This window comes from Mercenaria mercenaria, chromosome 19, assembly GCF_021730395.1.
Source record: "Mercenaria mercenaria strain notata chromosome 19, MADL_Memer_1, whole genome shotgun sequence".
Lineage (NCBI taxonomy): Eukaryota > Metazoa > Mollusca > Bivalvia > Venerida > Veneridae > Mercenaria > Mercenaria mercenaria.
Window position 1 is genome coordinate 4,997,413 of NC_069379.1, and position 22,138 is coordinate 5,019,550.

General features: G+C 33.6%; 1 protein-coding gene across 1 annotated transcript in view; it reads left to right on the forward strand.

Moving 5' to 3' along the window:
* Positions 1-3,304: 3,304 nt before the first annotated feature.
* LOC123542689 (potassium voltage-gated channel subfamily H member 7-like) overlaps positions 3,305-22,138 on the forward strand; it is a 159,841-nt gene continuing 141,007 nt past the window's right edge. The window contains exon 1 of the mRNA XM_053532066.1: positions 3,305-4,294. Coding sequence (XP_053388041.1) covers positions 3,416-4,294 — 879 coding nt within the window. The 5' untranslated portion in view covers positions 3,305-3,415. The remainder of the gene's footprint in view (positions 4,295-22,138) is intronic.

Consider the following 22,138-nt stretch of genomic DNA (forward strand, 5'->3'; position numbering starts at 1 on the left):
AGACAGATACAACATGCACAATTATGTTTAAAGTGTTTTTAGCTGAAAAACAACATTTTAATCGTACTCACGACGCCATTATATTTTCTGACTTAAGTCATTTCTTACGTATCTTAAGTTTAAGCTGTTTTATGAATAGGACTAAAGTTTTTTACTTAGACTTAAGCTGAAATCTCCACAAACTTAAGTAAAATCTTCAACTTAAGTCAAAACTTTTACTTATATAATAAGATGCTTTATGAACACGACCCCAGAACATTAACTAATGGTGTGTCAATTTAACATTCACAGATGAAAACAGGTACTCGCACATAATTACTTATATCCTTTCGAGTGAATAGAATAAGAACAATTTTGTTTCGGCAGAAAGTATGTAATAAGAAGCGGACGACGAAGCAAATACATTTTTAATTACGGAGCGTTGTAATCTTTACAAAATGTGATAAGCTGCTTGGAATATTTGTTCATCAGTTATGTGGTTTACATGTTTGTTTGTTTGTTTTTCGGGTTTAACGCCGTTCTTCAACAGTATTTCAGTTATGTACATGTAACGGCGGACAGTTAACTTAAACAGTGTTCCTGGATTCTGTTTAAGTACAAACCTGTTCTCCGAAAGTAACTGCCAACTTCCCCACATTAAACTGAGGTGGAGGACGAATGATTTCAGACACAATGTATTTTATCAAAATTTAATCATCAGGGAGAATATACGCCTCGCCTAGGGCTCGAACTCACGGGCCCGAGATCCGTAGATCTGCATTCTCCCTACTGAGCTAAGATCTGCATTCTCCCTATCTCCCTATTCGGTCGGGCTACATATCCTAGCATTTGTTAACACTGTGCTAATAAGGGAATCACCGGGCGGATAGATATTTTTATCAAACTAGTACTTAACGTTTGGATATGGTGTAGACTAAGCGTGATATACAACTTAAACCCATCAGTATTTATTTGCCAAATGCATATCCTAGATGGTGTGGTATTAGATGTTTTGAACATACACAGAGACATGTACGTAGAGTTTCTCTTCTTCAGAATATAATGCGCTCTAAAACTGCAGCTAGAAATCAGAACATCAACCGTGATCGAACCGAGCTAATGGCATCGAAAAAACAAAAGATATTTGATATTGTAACTAGAGCTGCAGCGACCCTGGAAGTGAGGAATGTCAGTTCTATCCCACAAATATTAGGACCTGACAGATACCAGTTCAAATTAATATTTTTCGTTACAAACGGAATAAAAAATAACTACATTTGTTTTACTGATATCTGGCTTCCTGTCAGATGTTTGAGCAGACGACAAAGCAAAATACGGCCAACGTCTAAAAAATAACTGCCGATCAATAGTTTATTTAATTGAAAAGGAACAATCATCCACGAGCAATTAGTTTCAATTATTTCCAATAATTCAAGGCTTCAAGATAACAAAAGTGTTTCCGATTCGTTTTCTTCGAATTGATAACTAGGTCCAATTAACATCACACGCGTAAAGTGAATCAATTTGTAGTTAGCATCAATTGATCAATTGAATTTAAATCCAAGATATTTTGCCTCTGCGGCTATGAAACTGATCAGCATTTCAGGTGTCCTGTGGTTTATACGCTTATCGAATGCTCTTGAAATTGTATTCGCTTCATATTACTGTGTATCATAGCAGACTGGAATAAAAATACAATATTTATGCACTATTCAATTATTCATGCGGACATATCTTATATATATTAGTGACACTGATATACTACTGTAATCTGATATGCTCTATATCCTTTCAGCATTGACGCTTTCAAATATTGGATATAGCTTGTAATAATGTAGCTAAAATATACACCTCTTTTCTTCAGAAGCAATTTGCAGCAACAAGGAACGGAAGCACATCCATAAATCTATTAGCATATATGACCTTAATCATAAAAGTATCTTTTATAAATCTTCCATTTAAATTGCAGATAGCGGTTTCATTTCCAGTACGTAGATATTGATTTGTCGCTGGAATTCTATACTGACGGGGTTTTACATTTTCTTCCAACGTGAATATGATACTCTACTTAATTTAGCATAATGTTTTGTTAAACTTGCACTAAACGCATGCATGTTTCCTTAAGGATATTGCTTTTAGCGTTGCCATACCTGTAACAATGAATGTAGTAAATATGCAAACGGCATTTTCTAATTGACTTGTATCTATTCCCGCCTGAATAAACATTCACTTAGCTCGGTATTAAATATGGAGATTTAATATCATGTTTAAGAGGATAATGGCGTTTTCGGATCAAAACAATGGGAGATCGGAGCTTTGGTTCATGCAAAGATAAATTATTGCATATGATTATTATTTCTTTTTGCAATATTACACCAACTTCCTAGCTGTTTCAGACAAGATGCCACAAGATTGAAAAAAATATCAAATGTTTTATTGTTGTTACAAGGATTAATTACATCTAATGTCATGATTTAGAGTTATTCCATGCATGTTCGTAGTAGTTTTATTTTTACGTTTCTATCGGAGAACAAAGCGGCATGCAAATTCAAAACGCTCGCGAAAATTGAGCTCTTCAATATCAAAAGCATAGCCGATAACATAATGGTTTATAATACGATATAAATATTGCAAATAAGTTTAAAATACCAATCTGCAGATTGGCAAAATTAAGGCAATATATCGTCCATCAGATGGAACGCCAAATATGACACTAGTAAATGTCTGTTCCTTTTTATTGTTAAGCTACTTGCCCACGGTTTGGGCATGTGAAATGAAAATCATTCATGATACAGTCAAACTGACCAAGGTCATTGTGATAATAAAATGAAAGAAATCCTGTTGATAAAAAAAGACTTATGATATAAAACACAACAGCTTTCAAAATACTGATAATAAAAAAAGTATTTAACAAAACATTAATAAAAAGAAATCGTGTACACTTTATGTTTAAGAAATTATATAATAACTTACTTGTTGCAGTGACACGATTTTCATTATGTTTGTTTGATTACTAGTTATAAAAGATATCGTACAGTTTAGACTAGAATTTTATTAATTATGTATTCAATAGAATATGGAAAAGGATATTTCCCGAACAATCAGATATATTTTAGACTTTTTCGTCAATTATTAATATGCTGACGTTTTAAATATCAAGTGTATATACTGGAAACGAATCAAAAGATCTGAAAATATTTGTTATCCAATGGCATATTGAATTCCATGTATTAATAGTGATAGCACTACTGTTATTCTCTATTGATAGAATTTACATAGCAGCTTGTTTCTAGACACTGCTGTAAATACAAGAAATATTGGACTTTAATATACAGAACACTGTGTGTTTCTCTCATTTCAGGTGATGGGTGCTGCCTTATTGAAAAGCATTGACTATCTATCTAAACATAACGCGAACAATTAGCTTGTCTTCGAAATGGATGTAAGCGCTATAGAAAGAAATTATGATTGCAACAATGATGAAAAAGGCGTAGACAAATCTGCTGCGGCAAGTGCACAGCAAACTGACAGTGATGAAGATACGTGCGTCGAAGTTCTTCTTCCAGATTCAGCAGATGCAATTCCGATCTCACTGGAAGATCTTCCCGTTTCAACGAATATTCCACAAATTTCAAAAATGCAGAAACAAATGTCATTACCAGAGACATCACAGGAAGTACAAATGTCACTGATGTCATATACCTCTGACGTCAATCATTCAAGATTTTTTCTATCGCCTAACGCTAGCAGTAACACATTAACTGGAAGTATGTATACGGCGTCGGAGGGAATGCACTCGTCACGATCGGGTATGACGTCATATTCAGGCAATACGGATTTTTATATGACGCCAACCGTTGCGTCCTTTGCGAGTTTTCCACAATCAGATTTATCTAGTTTAGACCATTTAGTATATTATTCCTGTCATTCAAACATGCGGTTAATGCTAGAAAACGAAAACAACGAACAAATTGAGTCTGAATGTAAAGATAATGAAATGAATGAAACAAAGCTACGAGACCTTCAGTCGGTTAATAAGGAAGCGTCAACGGGAAGTTTAAAATCTAAAATTCTTAAAGGAATACACAAAAGACACAGCTCAAAAAAGAAGCCTTCTCATGAACATAAACAAATTCAAAATTCAGCCCCACCGTCTGTTCAACTGGTTGTGAAGACAGATTTAGGACAAAATCAGGTCACTTCAAAAGTGATACATGGAATATTAAAATCAAGTGTTTCTAGTGATTCTGACTCGGCCAAACAACATGAATCCGATGATAAACTTGGAGGAAAGAGGACCTTTTTAATTGAAAAGGTAAGTAATTTTGATTTTTAAAATTTGTCTTATGTAATACTAGTATGTCCTAATTTCGACGTTTCAAACCAAAAAAAAAAAGACACAGTGTGTATAAAAGGTAACTTGTCTGTTAAACGAAAATTCAACCAAGCCGTTACGTTTGTTACAAACACTAATGAAAATATTTTAAACAAGTAATATTGTAATTTCACTAGAAACATGGCAAAGGTATCTGCACGTAAGTAATAGAAAGCACCTTCATTTATGTCGTTTGTCGATAGCAAAGTATGACGATTGTGAACAAATAACTACATGCTTGATCAAAATGAAAATTATTCATTTCTGTTACATCAAAAGTCATCTTCCCATGTGTAAGCATTTCAAACGCTGAAAGATTAATGATTGCTTTATGATCGGTGAAGAGGAACTGCTCAGTTAAAGACACAATAAAGATAGCACAAACATCAATACCTGTGATTAATTAAAACAACGTTTCCCTTTCTTCAAGCAAGCGAGCAATGAACTCCTTTGGGAAAAATTTGTTTACATTGTATATAATTGATCACCTTCTCTTGTTCAATGGGGCGAAGCAAGAGTAATATTCATTGCCAAAAATATTATATTCAATTGCATTCACATATTATTGACTTTTGAATTGCGCCTTCGTTTGAACGAAATATAAAGGTTTACAGCTAGGCGGAAGCCGTTCTTTTGATCATAGAAACAAGTCCTCTGCTTCACAATTTCAAAACTTCAGTATTTTTTTTTTTCACATTTATTTTCAGTTTGTCTATTTACCAACATGTGAGACAAACATACCTATAGATATTGCAAATGTCACAGTACATTTGTCTTTGTAAATACTCAAACGCGTTAGGGAGGTACATGTTTGTAAGTTATTTCTAAAACATGTTCTACTGTAGAGAAGAGCTTAACACCATAGAATAACAATCTGTTGAATAAACCTTTTTATCACCTCACGACTGTCAAAGCAAATTGCATTTTGCTGTCGCGAACTAGTTAAAAATAGTAACAAAGCGACAGAAATTTATTTAATAGTTTAAACATGACTGTAATATTCATTCTGTTGAAAACAAAACATTTGGTACTTACCGTGATGTACAAATATCATTATGAAACGATAGTATTGATATTTATGGGCTATATCGATAGCTTCTAATTGCTATTTAATTGCAGTATTTGCTAAGAATAACATCATACGCCGGCAGGCCGGGCATTGTCTGCTTTATATGTTACATATTTGCAATTAATTAATCAAAACAGTTTCATGTTACTGATAAGAAAAATATAATTCTATATAATAATATTAAATGGCATAAATCAACTCATTTTAGCTATGACTGAGGTGTGGTCGATGAAAAATATATATAAAAATATGTTGAATAATTTAGTATGTTCAGTTAATTACTATTGCATTTTCTCTGTTTACAATAACATTCTCAAGTTCTTTTCTGTATCTGAACGTAAGTTATCAAGCAATGTTAATATGAGCCATGCCATGACAAAACCAACATAGTGGCTTTGCGACCAGCATGGATCCAGACCAGCCTGCCATCCGCGCAGTCTGGTCAGGATCCATGCTGTTCGCTTTCAAAGTCTATTGCAATTAGAGAAACCGTTAGCGAACAGCATGGATCCTGACCAGACTGCGCAGATGTGCAGGCTGGTCTGGATCCATGCTGGTCGCTAAGCCACTGTGTTGGTTTTCCCATGGCACGGCTCATATTTTTTTCGTATGAAACTAGGTTCACAAACAATGCAGCATACAAATAAAGAAAGTGATCTTATAACAAAAAACGAGTCCATGGTATCTTCAAATAAAGAATGTGTTTGTTGAGATACGACAAAGGCTTTCGAAATCAGAAACGGGCTCACGATGACGGAAGAAAGTATTATTAAGTATAGATGGAATTTTATATTCCAGCTGAATCTAGACGTCAATTTAAGCCTTGCATGAGATTTTCTTGCCTTTATTCCATGAATTTTGTCGTAAATGTATTGTCTCCAAAAGTAAATGAGAAATGTAAGAAGGTTAGTAAAAGCATACACAACATTTGTTAATAAACTGGTCCGACTGCAGTGCCATTAAAGGTCTAGACAGATACCTAACGGCACGCAACAGTGAAATAGATACATAAACACTAAAACAGCACTAGCGAAAGACAAGTAATCCGAGTTTATAGCTGAATAATATTTATGTTGTCTGTTAGTTATCCCTTCTTTTGTGAATGCAAGTCAGTTCCGTAAAACTAATCTTAAAACATAGAAATATAAGACAAAACATTTGAGCATACTGTTTATCACTTTTGCTAATGATTAATGTGTGCATACAAAGAAAACACATTAAATTTTAATTTAACAGTTCTCAGCTATGGATTAAGATGCAGGTGACACAAATTATTCAAAGTGATACAGTTGTTTTCATATTTCTAATTATATATTTGCCAACCAGTACTAGAACTATCTTCTTTTATTTGCCATTTACAGATTAGAGCAGAAGGCATATTTATCGTTTTTTTATTATTTACCAAAATGATGATACGTTATATGTCCTGCACGTTGCATTTTAGGAAATATACAGAGAATAATGCATTTTACGACAACATTTATGCTAAGATGTTAATTAAGCTTCAGAAGTTGTTACATGTAATAATTTATTTTACGATTGTTTTTTGTTTTTTTTTTGTTTTTTTTTGTGTGTTTTTTTCGTATCGTAAACAGAATACTTACTACACATGAGCACCATTATTGCTTTAAACTCGTACTAATCGCGGTCGATTAACGACCAAGAAAACAAATTAAACTGACACATAATAATGCCTTTAGTAGAATAAATACTTTAGCATTTTATAAAAAAAATGGATGTTCTATTCAATCATTAGATATTGGTTAACACCACATAAACAGAACAATAATATATAAATTTTGTGAAATGCAGATGACGTTAAACTTTTGTGAAATGAAATATACATACGGTCTTATACATTTCATTCTTAAAATTCATGGAATTGAAGAACAAAGTGTCAGCCAACGTGTCAGATAGTTTTAAAATGTTGTCCATTTTGAACGAACGCAGTTTTCATGTCTGAGGGAATTGCCCGACATGAAAATCAATATATTTGAGTTTATATTTTCTTGAATTGGCGAAAACAATTTTCATTCATATCTCTCTGATTATCTGCTATTTATTAGCTTTGGTGGTTACGTCATCAATAAAAAGAATTTCTTCAATAACATATCAACGCAGATTACAAATATTTATATCAATGTTTTAAAAACATTGGAGAATATCATTTTAATCCTGTATGAAAAAATAATAACTAAATTGACCTGTATTTCGCAAAGCTATAACGTACGTGACGTTGACGTATATCAAACTTTACGTTTTATTATGTTAAACGTGCCGAAAATGATATAGCAATGGTTGTGAACGACAATAGCATGAAATTACATTTAAATTTTGTAAATACGCGCTGCGAATTTTGACATAAATTGAAACATGAGCTTCACGTGCATATATGATATCGATTACTGTCATATATCAAAATATCTAATCAGGTTTTATGTATAATAATAAGGCAAAATACGAGTCATGAAAATACAGCCATGAAATATTTAATAGAATTTAAAGTCCATGTGTATTAATAACAAACAAAAGATGTCTGCATATGTTTTCAAATACAATAACTGTGGCTATAGTGCCGTTTTAGCCCAAGCACCCAAGAAATTAAATGATTTCATAGTACTGCCAAACGGTTATGCCCAGAATTTGGATGTATAATACTTATATTATGTGACATATTTAAAACACAACATCGAAGAACAATACCGTGAAATATTAATGCATAGAAATTTATCTTTTTACCCTCCGGTTCATATCTTCACGAAAGCCTTTCTGGGAAATTTTACATGTACAAAATTGCATCGGAGTAATAACGTTTTGGAATTTGAGGAACTTTCAAAAACGGAATTTCTTCTGACAGAACAGTCGCTGTTGCATGAAATAATTCCACTAGGGGATACACAAATTAGCTATATGTCTCTTTAAGTAAAAATGTATTAGCATTTGCGTGTGCTTCTAAGCGACAGAGTATCTCTATGGAATTATCAAAATATTTACTATAGGAAAGTAAAGTAGAGACATATTTGTGTTTTATTTGGCAGAATAGTTAGCTGGGTTTTGTCAGACTGTCATGCGAAACACAAAAACCATGGCCCTTACTCAAAGGTCAAATCACATGCGGAGATATATTTGATAATTGTTGGTACATTTATCAACTTTCGTGCACGTTTAGTCAAACTTACATTTATTTCAAAGATACGACAGAATTAAGAAGTAATATTATTTTTTATCATCTTTTCTTTCTTTATAACAAAATTGGTTTGTTTGAACATTTAATTTGTGTATTTTACGACTGTTTTGATTGGTTGCAGGTATAGAACAGATAAAATGTCTGTTTTAATATATTTTTCTAATTGTATGAAATATTTCAAATTTATACGTTCAGCAATATGAAAGACATCCACACAGATATCAAGGAGGTAAGAATTTTCGTTAAATGTATTTTCTACTCATTACAAATACGTCCCGTTTCTCAAAACAATCTGCGGTAGCAGACGTTTGCGGTATTACTATCATCGCAGGTGTTACTTGATGCGCTGTTTTAGCACTGATTTAATTGTGTCAAATCAGTCACATTATATTGTTCATAAGTTTTTTTTGCATTATTGAGAGATTCGACGTTAATATAGACTTACGGAGATTTAAAAGGAGAAAAATGTAACTTCACGATACAAAATGGAAGAATTCAGCAGAAACTTCAGGTCATAAAACAGAGCCGGGCAAACGAGCAATCAGATGTGTATGCAATAATGAAATAAAACTCCGAGTGTTGCTTTACCCTTAGTCAAATCCGTCGTCGAACCCAAATGAAAACATAAATTGACCTGGTATATAAGCTGAATTATGTCAGTTGTATCCGGAAGTAAGTTCTTCCTCACTCGTACCTCCGTCATTGCAAATTTTCGTTAAACCGCCTGATTATAATTATGATGCAGGGTATAAGATTGTTTCCTTCTTCATGCAGATACATGAATGACAATGTAAATCAATTATATAAATATAAGATTTCAACAATTACCTATCCTCTGGTAAGATGTTAACCCTTATCATGCTAAACACGATTGCTTCGTCCTTTACGACCAGTGCAGATCATGATCAGCCTGCACATCCATACAGTCTGATCACGATCTGCACTGTTTGCAGTTCAGTCAGTATTTTTGGTAAGCACCCCTTTTAACAGTTAATAGTAATGGGGAGGACTGTTTATAATGAGGACTGTTTATAATGTTCGCATAACTTTAAGTCCAACCCATTTGCTGTCCTTTTCATTTCAATATATGATTATTTATTATGTATGTTATGTATATATGTAGAAATGAAAATTGTATGCAATAAAATATGATTAAACTAAACTAACAGTTAATGGTACTGTCCAAATTGAAAGATGGGCAAGTTCATTATAGGAATTTAGCAGGGTAAGGGATAAGAAGCAATCAAAATACGGAAATATATTGTTATGTTGTTTCTGGGTTAATGAGTATTTATTAGTTTCCTTTTGACAAGTTGTCACTTAGCGATGTTATATATATATATATATATGTACCGCAAGCTCGTTGAAAAGAATTATTTCGCATTGTCAAGAGTACATTTTATCTGACAAACTGTCAACATTTGTAGCTGTGTAATTCCAGTGGGCATAATAGTGGGGATTTATCGGCAAAGAAAGAAAAATAAACCATCCATGATTCAATTTCTTAGCACGGCTTTGCTCAAACACTGTTATAATCTTAATAGTTACCTTTCTTTCGGGTTCTGACAGTCATGCGAAGTGACTGGTAATGTGACAAGACTTTTCTGCAGATAACCATTAATAATTTATCAGGTGCAAAATAAATTTTATTGCAGAATTTCTACTCATTCTCTGTCATTATGCCAGAATAAATGGCCAGCCTACAGAATGATATTTCAGATATTTAAGGTTTTTTAAACAACTGACAAATAGATACAGAATAGCGTATAAGAACGCACCAAAAAACATATGAGCCGTGCCATGACAAAACCAACATAGTGGCTTTGCGACCAGCATGGATCCAGACCAGCCTGCGCATCCGCGCAGTCTGGTCAGGATCCATGCTGTTCGCTAACAGTTTCTCCAATTCCAATAGGCTTTAAAAGCGAACAGCATGGAGCCTGACCAGACTGCGCGGATGCGCAGGCTGGTCTGGATCCATGCTGGTCGCAAAGCCACTATGTTGGTTTTCCCATGGCACGGCTCATATTGTCAAATGGGCGTGTATGTACCAATCTTTTCGACTTTCTTCCTATAACATAAGAAAGAAATAAAGGAAGAAGTACAAATCAGATGTAATTATGAGCCGCGCCACGAGAAAACCAACATAGTACCGTTGCGACAAGCATGGATTCAGACAGTCAGGATCCATACTATTCGCTAACATTTTCTCTAATTGCGATAGGGTTTGAGAGCGCACAGCATTGATCCGCGCATTCTGGTCTAAATCCATGCTGGTCGCAAACGCACTATGTTGGTTTTCCCATGGCGTTGCTCATATGAATTCTTAAAGCATTTTAAAGTAAATAGGTTTAAGGTAGTTCTGCACGTAAGGCAAACTGGAAATCATTTTGTGACGTCATTTATACAAGTTACATAGAATCTAACCCGACGTACAGAAAAGACAACTTATGATTGAAATAATTCGTAACAATGCGGTCAAACCTTATTGAAAGTATGGATCACTTTATCCATAATATTATGTGAATTTCACGAAAGAAAACATTCGGTCCAATACATATTATTTGCAAAAGTCTTGTTAAAATCTACATTATTAAAGGATTCTTAATTCATCAAACCATATATTTCATTTTATGAATTCAGAGTTCAAATATTTAAAAATCAGCCTAGCTAATAACAAACACACGATCCTATCATTTTAAAATAGTCGGAATTTCCGTATTATATTCTAAATTGTAAAAATTTCGTTTTTTTTAACAAATTCTATACAGTAGAAAAGAATTGAATTGACCTGATTGTGTTTGTTCTTTTATATAGCATCAAATAACACAACATAAAATTGCTGATAGTTCATTGGAAACAGTAGCCATCCCTGGAGAAAATGGAGCTGCCACAATGTAATGGTTACACGGACGAATTTTGAGTTACAACACAACATCAAATGAACTTGCCACTTCTTTAATACCATAGAGACATGCTATATAAACAGAAACTGATATTAGTAGTAAATAGTTCAATGTGACAGCATGTCTTAACTGAATATGAGTTTTACTTGCATAACGTTTATACAAACAGTGTTACATGAGAGCATAGTGTAAAATCATTTCATTTCGTGGGCATGGAATTTCGTGGTTTTGGTTTAATCGGCAAATTCGTGGGGATATGAATTCGTGGATTTCAACTTTTGAACATAAAATGAATCGGACTTTTACTTGTTCGTTGGGATTAAACTTCGAGGATTGATAAACATCGAAATCCACGAAAATAAGTCCTCTACGAGTATTAATGATTTCACAGTATGCCATACATTATAACCAGTTATGGCTCTCTAGTTAAGGACATCTATCTAGGAAAAAGACATTGAGAAGCAAGAACGCCTGATTAACATTTGTATGTTATCTGTCACATAAGATATTTCTATGACAATACGCATAAAAAAACTGATAGAACAAATTAAAGCATTTTTTTTTCATGCAACCTTACACATACTTAGAAATAGCTTTTATAAGCATTTACCGCAGTCAAACAAAATGATACTGACTGTTTAATCGTTTAGGGAGATAATGAATTTTTGTGATATATTTTCATTCGAGCACCAATTTTTTATTATCATTATACGAAATATAATCTAAAATTATTTTGAAGGATGCTCAGCCGTAAAAGAAATATTTCAAGTTAGATAACACGTTTTATACATTTAGATATACTGTTGATCAAACCAGATTTCCTGGTCTACATATTACATATTTAGACATAAATAGGCACTCGAGGTATCTAGATATTGAAAGAAAACCAGACCACACACTGCCTGAGTCGTTAAGATTAATTACAGACCACTCATTTCAAGAATTGTTCAAATGTTTTGAAGTTGTTATTAGGGATAATTCTTCAAAATAATTAATTTTAAATTTGACAGAAAACGTCTCTCTTGCAGTGCTATGTTCTGATGCAAATAATTTATGTTTCTAATAAAATATGTCTCTAGTTAACAAAATGGTAAATGCTACGAAAATCTAAATATAAATTACAGTTTTTTGTTTCGGGTAATTGTTTTGGTCAAAATATGTAGTTAGTTTCCTGACAGATTACCGACATCCTTTACTAGATATGCGCTTAAATTTGTGCTAGAGGCCAGTGATATAATGGCTAAGATTTTTCAAAATGTTTGCTTGAAATCCACATCAACATTCATTAACTGGAGATGCTACAGATTTCAAACGAAGTTGATGTCTGATAATTGCTTGCGATTTATGTTGCACATCCTCATTATTCTAACAACCGCTAATGTTTGAGAGGAAGAAGATTTCCGATCATATCATTAAAACAAATACAGACTGTAACCGTCTGTTAAAAAGTAAAGTGTCTTGCTTAACGTGGGTAATCGTCTAAAGTCCCCACTTGGAGCGGATGGAACAACTTATTTCCAGCCGAGCCCACGGCAGGCGTCATATTTAGTTCTCTAGCATCCGTTCTAGGCCGATACTTCTGGAACCAGTACCAATGTAAGTAAATCACCTAGCACTGAACAACACTAGTCGTGAATCGAACCTGAACCGCTGGCGTTGTAGTCAAAACTGCTAACCACTGCGCTACTGACTCCTCTGTTAAATTACTTATGAATAACTCATAATTCCAGATAAACACGAGCTGTCATATATGAGAACAAAATAACTGGTATTTCATTTGTATCCGGAACAATAAACATCGGTTAAAGAGTTAAATAGCTATAATGTAGTAGACCTTGCAGAAATCCCAATAATAAAAAGTAGATGTCCTTGACATTTTATCAGATCATCTCTAATTTGTGTCCTCAGTTTGATTGACTTTAATATGCTTATCTGTCGCTATCTGATGATCAATAAAAATGAACCTGTTGATATAATATCAACGGAAATTGATTATACATCAATACTAAAGTTGTAGTTTAGAATCAGAAAAGAACATGTCATGTGTAACTATGTGCGTGGACAATGTATCTATACATGAGCGGTATACTGTGAAATCATTAATATTCGTGGGGGACTAATTTTCGTGGATTTCGTGGTTGAGACAATCCACGAAATTTAATCCCAACGTACAAGTAAAATTCTCATTCATTGTATGTCTAAAAGTTGAAATCCACGAATTTATATCCCCACGAAATTGCCATTTGGAACAAAACCACGAAATTTCATGTCCACGAAATTAAATGATTTTACAGTAAATAACAAATTGTATTAGTACAGGATTCATTTATCGACAACAGTTTAAAAAGTTGATGCATTTTTCTTGAAAATAGGGAAGAACTTTGCAGTCATGAGTTGTTGTTGTGTTTGTTTTCTCTACACGTCTGGTATAAGGTACCTAATTAAGGATCCTCGATGAAGTAAGGTGTATAAGACAAAATGCAGTTTCAGGAATATTTTCTCGTTATGTTACAGTGGCTTAAAAGATGTTCTGAAAGTTATAGATATTAGCTCAAAAGTGCTTTTATTATTAAAACATTTTTTTTATTTTCTCATTTATGGCAAATGATGGTTAAATGTTGGCGTGGTCACACCGCTCATTTAATGAAAATAATGTTCTATGGCATTGAGAGGTATTACATTCCTCAAAACGTATCTTTACTGTCGGTATTAACACATGCAATTGGTTTTCTTTCTTTCGTATTGTGTTAGGACCATGAAGTCACGCATAACGTGACATTTCATAATAGGTACGTCCGAATTCTAGACATTCCACACAATTGATATACTTCGTTGAATTGGCTTTCCGGGGTGACGCATACTTCCGATTGAAATGTAGGAAACCGCCTTTAAGAGTAAATACTCTATCAAGGACAGTAGATGTTGACAAAAACATATCTGTCTAAAAAGTTATTGTTCAACTATTCTTATGAATCTAGTATAAAAATATATTAAATATTTAGTCAGGATTACATAAATAAGTTTTTTTTTCGTCTAACCTTATATTTTCTTACCTTACTTATCAGAAGGAAATTTTAGCATGTAGGTGGTTTGCTATTTATATAAGTTTGTATGCCAATTCTGAATAATAAATAAATATAAATAACATAATTGTTTCATACTGTGTCATAAACATACACCACATCTAAAATAATGTAAAGTAAAGCAGCCTTACCGAAAAAAGGAACTCGCAGTTGAATTGTACCAGTGTCAACCAAGTCGACAGAAGAGTTCAGCTCATGCGAAATTCAATGAAGAAAAAATGTAAGCTTTCGTTATCTCGCAAATTGAATCAAACGGTACTTAGTTTATCCCTTAATTGACAACATCAATCTTGCTTGATATCAATCTGATTATTTGATTCTTGTTATCCATTTTCATGATCAGTGAAAAAGATTGAAACTCAATATCTTTAATTCCAAGGGTTAGAAACATTTGTTCCGAGAAAATCGAAATTCGATTTAAAATGATGCTTTCGTGCATGTGTTTTCGCGATAGACCTGACAAATGCTTCGAGATAGCCGGAATTTCGAGATAAGGAAGTTCGCTTTACAGAGTTTCAGCTGTATTTCATTACAAGGGAGATTTCAAAAATGGTAACATCGATTTTCTTTCAACCGGTATTTTTAATTATTTGTGTAGATGAATGTATAACTTAACGCTTTCAATTACACTACGGGTGATACTTTTACACTTAGTCTACGGGTGAGACTTTTACACTAACGGTAATTACATTTTACATCGTGGAGAACATCGTTCGTTATAGAAAATGTTCATGAGAGTTCCCCTTGCGCGAAGCTGATAATAGGCACCAAAATACCTGCCCTCAGCTTGGTTAAGTCAGAAAGACTTGTTTGGCTTGCAAGTAAATTACACTTTCCTTAACCTAGTTAATTGCCATTTTGCCAAACATTCGTTTTCATCTTTTTCATCGAATTAAAAACTTAATCAGACGTGTTCTTAAACAAACAAATACGGTAATAAAGTGAGAAGTGGCAGCTGAGTAAATGAGTATTTATTCGTTTCCTAATAGAAGTTTCTCATTTAGCGGAGTAATCTACGCACAATATATCCTGTCATCAAGAACTATTTCGTACTGTCAATAGTGGTTATATAGATAATTTTCAGCAGTGTAATAAAGAAGTAAAATGGTAAGACATCGTCTAATCAACATAGAAAATAAAATTGATTGTATTCCTGATATAGCATGTTTCTAATGAAACATCATCGATATTACTTAAAACATTAAGTGTGATTTATCAGAATCCATAAAGTCATAAATGAGCCGCATCATGAGAAAACCAACATAGTGGGTATGCGACCAGCATGGATCCAGACCAGCCTGCGCATCCGCGCAGTCTGGTCAGGCTCCATGCTGTTCGCTTTTAAAGCCTATTGGAATTGGAGAAACTGTTAGCGAACAGCATGGATCCTGACCAAACTGCGCGGATGCGCAGGCTGGTCTGGATCCATGCTGGTCGCATACCCACTATGTTGGTTTTCCCATGGCATGGCTCAAATGGTCTTAAATGATCTTAAAGAAGAGACAAGCAGTTGGATCATACAATTAACGATTAAAAAATCTATGATTGTATACTTTATGGCTCCAAATACGTTTTGTTAAACTTAAGTGTTTGCTTATTAATAAGCAGAATAAAAACAAACAACAATTAATTGTAACGTAATACTTACATTTGGAGATGAACAATGAGGCTTTAAAAATTCACACCACACTAGGATGAACTAATGGCTAAAAGATATGTACTGGATGAATACCTTATAACTACATCGATAAGTTATATTAATTAGTAGTAAAACAGTCCTATATATGATTTCTTATCCCTTTACATCATTTGAGTATCGTCTTTTGGCACTATACATCTTCCAATGTAACACATAATAACTTGTCTTAATTTCTTTCCAAATAAGGATTATTCCTAGCGTGGCGCATCCATAAGGGAATATGAAACTAAGCCTCTGTGCATTTAATTATAAGTATATTAAACTTTGCGTGTTCATCAAATTTCTTGTGTCTTAAGAAAAGATGTGTTCAATTTCAGTGGGGAAAAAACAAAACAGTTTTCATCAAATACAAAAATAGTGAGTCTAAAACTGAACGGAAAAAAACTCGATTTTTTTATGTAAACTCATTTAACATTTAAACATTGTCATTAACATCAAATTTTACGGCTCTGTTAATAGCTTTCATATTTAACATAAAGACAATATAATTTCGATTTTTGGTCGAAAATATTCCTGCGGATACATTTTGGTACACTTTATCTTTTTTTGCATTGGTATTAAATGACTTCTGTTTTGGTGCCTACCAGGGGGAACATTAAATCAGACAAAATGAAAATTGCCATTTTGTCTTTTTGTTCGTCTTCCCATTGGCAGCGGCGTTATCTATTTATACAAATCGTGTCAACAGAAACAATTACTATTGTATCGGGAAAGATTTATTTGGCAAACTGTTTAATATTGATATTTGATATGGAACATAAGGATAGAAAATGGTCTTATTGGCGCAGAAAGTGAAATACTGTGAAACCATCTTTATTCGCGTAGGATGAATTTTCGCGTATTTCGTGCTAGGAGCGATGCGCGAATTTAAGACTGCGCTATTATTATTTTTTTTGATGATATTTTCCCTTTCTAAAATTAAAAATGCGCGAATTTAAGCCCGCGCGAAACAGTCCTTCTTCACGTTTGCGCGAAATTTCATGCCAGCGAATTTAAATGTTTTCACAATGATTATTTTCCTAATTTAGTTTGATTATAATGAAGCATCTTAGTTTAAGCATAAACATAAAATCTGCTATTAATGATGTAATCACGAAATGTCAGAGAAAAATTGGCTTGATACTAATGAATTGCTTACATTAACAAATCAAGATTTATTTTACCAACAACCTTTAGTTGTGTGGGTTGTTTTAATTTCCTATAGATTTTATTATTTCCTTTATGTTTAGATTAATTTGAAGAGAGTTATTATATTTAAAGGTTGGACACACAACAAACGAGAATGACCTATTTGCCTTTGTTTTATATTGTGCAAACCATTGCTTTATATCATTAAGTTTATATTGAGAGTAATATGCTGCAATTTTTATACTATTTCAGCATTACACTTTATAACACAGGACGACCAGTTTTTTATGCCCCCGAAGGGAGGCATATAGTTTTTGAACCGTCTGTCGGTCTGTCAGTCTGTCCGCAATTTTCGTGTCCGGTCCATATCTTTGTCATCGATGGATGGATTTTCAAATAACTTGGCATGAATGTGTACCACAGTAAGACGACGTATCGCGCGCAAGACCCAGGTCCGTAGCTCAAAGGTCAAGGTCACACTTAGACATTAAAGGATAGTGCATTGATGGGCGTGTCCGGTCCATATCTTTGTCATCGATGGATGGATTTTCAAATAACTTGGCATGAATGTGTACCACAGTAAGACGACGTGTCGCGCGCAAGACCCAGGTCCGTAGCTCAAAGGTCAAGGTCACACTTAGACGTTAAAGGATAGTGCATTGATGGGCGTGTCCGGACCATATCTTTGTCATCGATGGATGGATTTTCAAATAACTTGGCATGAATGTGTACCACAGTAAGACGACGTGTCGCGCGCAAGACCCAGGTCCGTAGTTCAAAGGTCAAGGTCACACTTAGACGTTAAAGGATAGTACATTGATGGGCGTGTCCGGTCCATATCTTTGTCATCGATGGATGGATTTTCAAATAACTTGGCATGAATGTGTACCACAGTAAGACGACGTGTCGCACGCAGGACCCAGGTCCGTAGCTCAAAGGTCAAGGTCACACTTAGACATTAAAGGTCATATTTCATGATAGTGCATTGATGGGCGTGTCCGGTCCATATCATTGTCATTCATGCATGGATTTTAAAATAACTACGCATGAATGTGTGACACAGTAAGACGACGTGTCGTGCGCAAGACCCAGCTCCGTAGGTCAAAGGTCCTAAACTCTAACATCGGCCATAACTATTCATTCAAAGTGCCATCGGGGGCATGTGTCATCCTATGGAGACAGCTCTTGTTTGTTTGTTTTTTTTTTTTAATATTTTATACTTGTAAGTGACAAATGATAGCTATTGATCAAATATTTGTACTTTGTGTCTTATGGAAAAATAGCTTATCCGTTTGATGTTGATACAATGTCCCTGTTAATATCAGATGTAAACATTTAGTGCTTTTATCCAGTGTAAAAGAAACAGTTATAAGGCAATGGCTATTGTTGCTTCGTACGAGTAAAGATGAGCTGCTTAAAATTATTCGGGGTTATGTATGTAATCTTTGGTAGATTGTCTAAGTGGCATGTAAGATTTCGTTTGAAAATAACAATTCCTGTTTTAAAGAGTCATTTTTATGTAACGTGTTTTACCGAATATAGAAATTCAGCACAGTATCTGAGTCCATTGAAAATTAAATCGGTATAACAGAACTCAGAATTTGCGTAGAACAAAATAGTTTGCTTATTTCACATATTTTCTATTTGATCATTCAGCCAAAAATATTTTCCTGTACATTTTGACATTGAATTCGACACAAAGAAATAAAAATGGTCTAGTTTGATTAGTTGATTATTGTTAGAGATAGGTTTTGAGCAAAACCATTTTCTTCTTTTAGTACCAGCAACCTTGACCTTGACGCCAGTGACTAAAACACATAACATACAACTCTTTCAAAGACAGTTTTATATGTAATAAGCTGCAAAGCCTGACAATAAAAGGAACAGGACAATGTAGTGTGCCGACTGCTTTATATTATATGAAATACGTAAGGATGTAGTAGAAGAAAGTATAGATCAATTTTCGACAAAATGAACTGGCTTGAATTAGACTTGACAACCCGGATGCAAGTTTTGTTATTCGAAGGAAATAATCCAGTGTCTTGGAGAAGTTACCAGAAACAGAATCAATACTTTAAAACATTTATCATTTTTATCACTATCTATTGTCATTTGAATCGCTATGTAATTGCTTAATTAAGCACTCTCATTTGTTTTGTCAATGGAGAAGAATTATTTCAAATAAAGATAATAAAAAAAATCATTATTATTATACAGTAACAGTTACATAAAATATATTTGGTGCCATTTAACCCTTAGCCTGCTGGCGGCAGGTTATTCTGCCTTTGCGACCAGTGCAGACCAAGACTGTTCGCTATTCAGTCAGTAAGTTTTCAGTGAACACCCCTTTGAATAATAAATGGTACTGCCCATATTGAATTATGGACAAGAAACATAGCAGGGTAAGGGTTAAAAGCAGTCTTGTCAAGTTTATTGATACGTTTGTATTTAGGTGAATTTAATTAAGACCACTTTGTCATGTTCCTGTACATTTCCACGCGGGATATTTTCCGCCGACATATAAGAGTATTCTAATGAATTCGTTGATCAAGAAGTTAGTTTAAGTATGCTAAACCATGTATATGATATATAGGAGAATAAAGTTCTTGAAGAAACAGCGCAGTGTAATAAAACGGAAGCGATATGAATTTTAAAAACTATTATTTATGTAGGCTCTAACATGTTCGACAAATTATTTGTTATTGTTCATAAATTAAATGCAACTATCAATAATAATCGATTTGAATAGCCGTGTTCAGCATATTCATGTATGAAAAAGAGAATATATTACTACAATAAATAAAGTAAATGAAAGACAAATGAAAGACAAATGAAAGGTATGAACATTTACCGCATTACTATTTGTTTTGGTTTAGGTATTTATAGATTTCGTTTTTGTTTTTATAAGCGCATATTTAATGCGACATTTTAGACTAACTTGGAGATATATTTTCAGAAATTGTTGTTTAAAATATTTTAATTTTTGAATATAGTATCGGCGACCTCTTATTGGGGCATGAGACTCGCAGGTGCATCTACGATATAACAAGTGTTCAGTCCGATATGTAGTTGCCTAAATGTGTATTTATTCGGTCCCTAATTGCCAGTTTGTTATAGGGTGATGTGATCTATACAAAGGACATACGCTGGAGAGAAACATTTCTTACGGAATAAAATACATATTATTGAGTGTCCTGACTGTAATGATATTTGGAACGAGTCCCAGTATGATATAATGGGGCAGAACGGTGAACATGAAATAAAATAATCGGCAGAGAAAGTAAAATGAACTATATTTTTTCTGTAAGTGTGATTTACTCGTACATATACAATGTCTGCCCTCATTTAAATAATTGGTAATCGGATTTTAAGAGAACAGTATAATAATCATTATGGTGATTTCCAGCATATCATATTGATAACTAAAGCACACTCATATATATCTTACTGTGACTTTTTCAACTCTTGTTTTAAAATCAACAAAAGTGTAACTAATAAACAAATTTGAAAATGCTGTTTTCAGTGTAATTATTCATTCAAGATAAACTTACTTTTTTAACAAAACTGTTAATAATGGTGTCCTGATAAGCTGTAGTAATGTGGTACAATAAACGTTTTTAGTTCATAGCTTAAATTGTAGACTTTAAGAGCTTATAAATACAGGCGTCGTTTTCTCTTGAAAACAAAAAGTGTAAAAGGAGAAGTAATGTTTATATTTTCAAGGAAAATTTGAATTGGGAGAACAGCTAGCCTGCTACCGGGCAGACAGATGCTCATACACCTAAGTTTAGACGTTCAAATTGACACCAATACTTCTCCAATTCCAAATACATTCTTTACATAAGACATTAAATAAACAAGCAATTTGTCATTGTAATTCACAAGCAGAATATTTGTTGGAATTTGACAGCCCGTCGCATAATAGCATTCGCAGCAAGATATATACTTTTGTAGTTTCAGTAGAATATAGCTGAACTTGTCTGTGTATTTAATAGAGATTGGATGCCTCCCATATATTAGGTTGACAAATTAGTCTGCAAGACGTTCTTAAAAGAAGCTTAAAACCTCTGCCATCTGAACACAGAGATGAAACATATCAGTAAAACAAAGAAACAAAACGGTGTCGAAAATTCAACGACTCACAATTTGCGATATTTATTAAATGTAGTGAAGTTTCTGTTTAAAGCAAATATTTATCGAATTAGGCGATGGTTTGACGGTGTTGAAGTTACATTTTATCTATAGCAAAAATATCTGTAAACAGTACTTGATTAAGCTGTTATGGACACGTGAATAAAAGTAACAAGTTTTAGTCCATTTTTGCTTTAATCGTTTTTTATTAAATCTTCCCACTGAATGTTTGGTCCGTGTATTTGAAAAAATTCTAATGTAAACATTATACGGCATATCTATGGGACGTTACGTAAATGTTAAATATTCCAAACGTTACAACATCAGCTGGCAATATTTCTATTTCAGAAATATCTAGCCTTGATCTCAGATACATGACGATTGTATGTTACAGAACTGTACCCATGAAAAGTATGCGTTATCATGCAACCTGAAACGTTTGCCAATGTAGTTCAATAATACTTTAACGTTTTGCAACATTTGACCTATTTAAACAATAATCAAAACTCGGATTATGAAATGTAGATGGCATGTGCACAGGAAGTCAACACAATATTTTATACAAAAATGTAAACTTTATA